This window comes from Glycine soja, chromosome 15, assembly GCF_004193775.1.
Source record: "Glycine soja cultivar W05 chromosome 15, ASM419377v2, whole genome shotgun sequence".
Taxonomy (NCBI): domain Eukaryota; kingdom Viridiplantae; phylum Streptophyta; class Magnoliopsida; order Fabales; family Fabaceae; genus Glycine; species Glycine soja.
This window is the reverse complement of record NC_041016.1, coordinates 1,971,346-1,975,665: the sequence shown is the minus strand read 5'-3', so window position 1 is coordinate 1,975,665 and position 4,320 is coordinate 1,971,346. Positions and strand designations below refer to the sequence as shown.

At 38.4% G+C, this 4,320-nt stretch overlaps 1 protein-coding gene across 1 annotated transcript; it reads right to left on the bottom strand.

Moving 5' to 3' along the window:
* Positions 1-2,058: 2,058 nt before the first annotated feature.
* Positions 2,059-3,567, bottom strand: LOC114388404 (NDR1/HIN1-like protein 13). Its single transcript, XM_028348881.1, has 2 exons — positions 2,426-3,567; positions 2,059-2,286 (listed from the first exon to the last, which is right to left on the bottom strand). The coding sequence occupies exon 1, from the start codon at positions 3,221-3,223 to the stop codon at positions 2,459-2,461; it is 765 nt and encodes a 254-aa protein (XP_028204682.1). The 5' UTR covers positions 3,224-3,567; the 3' UTR covers positions 2,059-2,286; positions 2,426-2,458.
* Positions 3,568-4,320: the final 753 nt, after the last annotated feature.

The following is a 4,320-nucleotide window of genomic DNA, read 5'->3' as shown; positions in this document are numbered from 1 at the left end:
TTTCTTATGTGGGGTAAAGGCCCAAATGAGAAGGTCCATTTTGTCTCCTTATTTAAGTGGAGAGGGGTCATATTAAGGTGAGAGAGACTCATCTGTGAGGTAAAAATAGTTACAAAAAATTGAGAGAGAAAAGAGAGAGAGAAAGGAGAGAGAAAATCGTTGTGATTTTCGCACACCCATCAGAAAGCATTTTTCAAATTACAATTGCGAATTCGTTCATTGTTGGATTGAACTATTTTTGGACGGTAGGTTCTACACACATGATACTTCAAATCGTCCGGTTGGATTGTCAAAATGATATCTGGAGAGGGATATAAATGTTTTGCATTATCTACTTTGTATTTTGGGGTTTCATCTTCATGTCTCTATTGTAAGTATTTGTGCTTTGTTTTGATTTGGCTGTTTGTAGCATGTTTCAGTGCACTTGTTGGAGACTCTCTTGTACCTTGATTGATTATAGTGAAGTTATTTTTTTAGTCTGGACAACCCGTGGTTTTTACCATTGCATTGAGGAGTTTTCCATGTTAAACAAATTGTGTTTCTTGTGTACTCTTGATTTCTATTTTGCGTTTTATATTTTATTGGTGTTCCTCACAAGTTCTTACAAGTTTTGATGAATTTATTTTCGTTGCCTATTGCTCTATTATTGAGTTTGTTATTGTGTTGGCCTGTTTTCCCCATTGGTATTAGAGCCGATGATTCAACTTAGTGACCGACTCAAAGGAATAAGATGGTGGCAATGAATCCTTAACTTGGGGATCCCTTGTATCAAAAGTCTTCCTGACGGTGGATTTAGGCAGCGTGCCCCGTGGGTTGGAGTGGCGGTGCAAGTACCTAAAGCATGTGGACTCTAATGGTTACCATGAAATACTCGTGGATAATAATGACTTCCACTTGAGGGGGAGGTTATCATGTGGAACAGACTCACACTTGAGGAGTAGATTTTTAGAGTACAAGTGTGAAGTGAAGTGAAAAAGTTGAACATCATATAAGTGAATAGAAGACCCTTAAACTTGAACCTTAAGGATTTGAGTTAATGTGTGATGTCAGGTTCCCTTATGTGATTGTTGATTCATTGGTGTAAATCTCTCTAGTGTTTACTCCTCTCAATTTCCCTCATTTTATTATTTATTTAACCTATATTAAATGAAGGGTAAAAGCTTGCTTCTTGATTGAGCATTAGGTGCCTCCTGTATTTGTATGTCTAAGAGCCTCAGAATATTGGTTAAAAAAATTTAAAACAATATTTATAACATAAATCATAAAAAATAATTTAAAAATCATAAATAGTATAATTTTTTTATTTCAATAAAAATATTTTTACTTTATATTTTTATCTAATATTCTTAATGCACTTATTAACATATGCAAAAATTTATGAAGTGGGTATACGAAGTTGACACCTGCCCCTGCTACCATTAGCGCTTTTCAAAGCGACAGCGATTACCATTATTCTTAGTATTTTCGTGGCACTACCATACAAGACGAGACCACATACCTCACCCCCAGTAAGTCAAATCACTCTTCCTTTTACTAATTTATTGGAATTGGAATATTAATTAAAGATGCCTCTAACCCCCCAACCTAATTCTATTGCTAGCATTGAAATTGGAATAAATATTACTAGTAAATAAATGTTTTTAATAATTTATACCTATCTTTAAGTCAGTAAAAAAATGTTTAGTCAGTCCTTTTCTGTCTATTTTTATTCCTTTTAAATCAATCTTGTTTATTTTGGGTCAACATATCAGACTCTTTCGTATACGCCAAGATCAAAGCAACCATTGTACGTTGTAATAGCACTACACAATTAAAATTATTGTTGTCTTGATCAATCATATAATTCAGTGTCGTTACAAGCCATGCAAACAAACACCGTCCCCTGAAAAAAAAAAAAGAAAAAGAAAAAGAGGCGCAAAAGAACGAAAAAGTGTAGACATTCAAGATAATCTTTCTAACTTTCAAGTATTAAATCTCTCTTTTTCATTTAATTATTTCTTATCTTGAGCAATTGACTTAAAAGCAGAATTATTAGTGATAATTAAACAATGACTCGTGGGATCAACCAACAAATATTTTACATTCCCCTACCCTAAAATAAATAAAAATTACAACCGGTGCCTGACTTTTTAACATTAACAGATTAAAATAATGCTGTGATGGAATGCAAAAGAATAAACGCAGAGACAAAGTAGTAATAGAAAAATACAAATATATCTAGCAAAAAAATAGACTAGTATGCATTCAACATGCTAACAACTGTCACCGACTGAAGCCCCGGCAGCCCTGGTTGGCATTTAGACGCATTCAGTTAAGGTAATTAATTATGAATATGGACAAATTCTCGAAAACTGTACCAAAATAAAAGAAGCTGAAAGGAAAGGCAAGAAAAAGAAAACAAACAAGCAATTAACACATTACACACCTCTGTGTTGTATGGTGTACATTATTACGTGGATCAAATGGTCCACTTCCAGATCTTGAACCGAACATCGACGTCGCACTTACCGTTGGAAGTGGACGCCGTTGCCGGTTTCTTGCCGGAGGGAAGAGTGACTCTGATTCCGTCGCAGGAGACTCTGATTCCCACTTTTGGGGTTTTCAAATTTCCCATCTTGGCCTTCACTTTGGTTTCCAAATTCACTTTGAGTGGCAACCCGTTCTTGCTCTTCATGCTGGACTTCAAACGTGAAGCTTCGTCGCTTTGGAGCGCGTGGCCGGAGCTGAGGATGGAGGCTTTGATGAGCGTGGTGTTCTTCTTCGGGTGCTGGAAGCCGGGGACGGTTCCGTCGCCGACGTCGATGTCGCCGGAGAGGATGGTGATGGAGGTGGGGTCGTAGGCGAAGAGGATCTTCTTGTTGGGGTTCGTGGCGGAGACGGTGATGTCAAAGCGGGAGTTCAGGGTGTTGGAGGAGGAGGTGAGGTTCAGGTAGGAGAGTTTCAGCGACGTGACGGTGAAGGTGGGGTGGTGCGGGCGGTAGAGGAGGTAGAACACCGTGCCGGCGACGCCGATCAGGAGGAGGAGGATCAGCACGGTGAGGATCAGCCAGAAGAAGAAGGTGCAGCAGCACCGTCGCCGGCTCCGGCGCCGGTGGTGGGGTTGAGGGCGGTAGGTGGGGCGGGTGGCGCCGTAAAGTTGAGCCTTCGTCGCCGGGAAAGATGGGTTGGCGGCGCCGCCGTTAACCACGGCGGGCTTGGCGGATGGGTACACCCTGTCTGTCATGGCTGCGTGGAGTTACTGTTTTTTGTTTAACTCACGTTGTTGTGTTGTCGGTGAAATGAAAAAAGAGTGATGTTTTGTGAAGAAGAGAATGAGGAAAAAGGACGAGAGAGAGAGAGAAGCAGGAAGTGTATGAGAGATGTGGGAAACTGTGTGTGAGAGAGAAATTAAGGGGTTATTAGGGAGGTGGTTTTGGGATAAACATGGTTTAAACAGTGATTAGAATTTGGAGAAGGTGGGGTAGGAAGAGGAAAGAAAGATGGCAACGTTCTAACCACAGCATTTAGCTGTATCCAGCTCTCTCTACATTCTACATTGGGCGCTTATAAAATGCTCCTCACGCTTAATTTCTATATTCCGTTTATCATACTTTAAGACTTTAAGGTCAACTTGTTTTTCTTCCACCTAATTACAAATTTTCGATTAGGATTTTGACAAATGAAACCAACTCCTTTCTTACGCACTGGGACTATTTCTTAAAGCCATATTAAATTACATTTACCAACTAATTTAAGACATGACGATTAAGCACGGAGTTGCTAGATAGTTTCATTAAAGAATTAATTAACATTAATATGCAAATTCATCGCTTTTTCTTTTAATTATTTGACAACGATTTAAGAACTTTAGCCTAATTTTATACCTATTGTTAGCGTTTTTTTTAAGATAAATATATCATGAAAATTGTCCTCTACTAGGGACATCAGTTGTATACTCGTATTCCTAATTAAAGGTGTGAATAATTGACTAGTGAGTACAGCTAGATGAATGAATAGTTTGCCATAATGTTTGTTTGTCAATTCAAACTCACCACAAGATATCTCTCATTTCTCATATTTTATAAACCAATAATACATAATTAATAACTTATGAAAAGAAACAACTTAAAAACTACAGAAAAGAAAGGACCAGAAGTCCAGAACTAAACATACGATGGTAATGTATCTAGAAGAGAGTGGAATGAGAAAATTATAACCATTAGTGAGATACTACTACCCCTTCTCCTACTACTACTGCATTCCAACGAAGGCCATGTTCATTATGAAGCCGCTGCCACCAGTGACTTCATTCAGTCAATTCTCTCAACTACAACACTTATC

Bases quoted from the DNA above. Each gene is read 5' to 3' on its own strand.
- LOC114388404 (XM_028348881.1), bottom strand. From the start codon at position 3,223: ATGACAGACAGGGTGTACCCATCCGCCAAGCCCGCCGTGGTTAACGGC.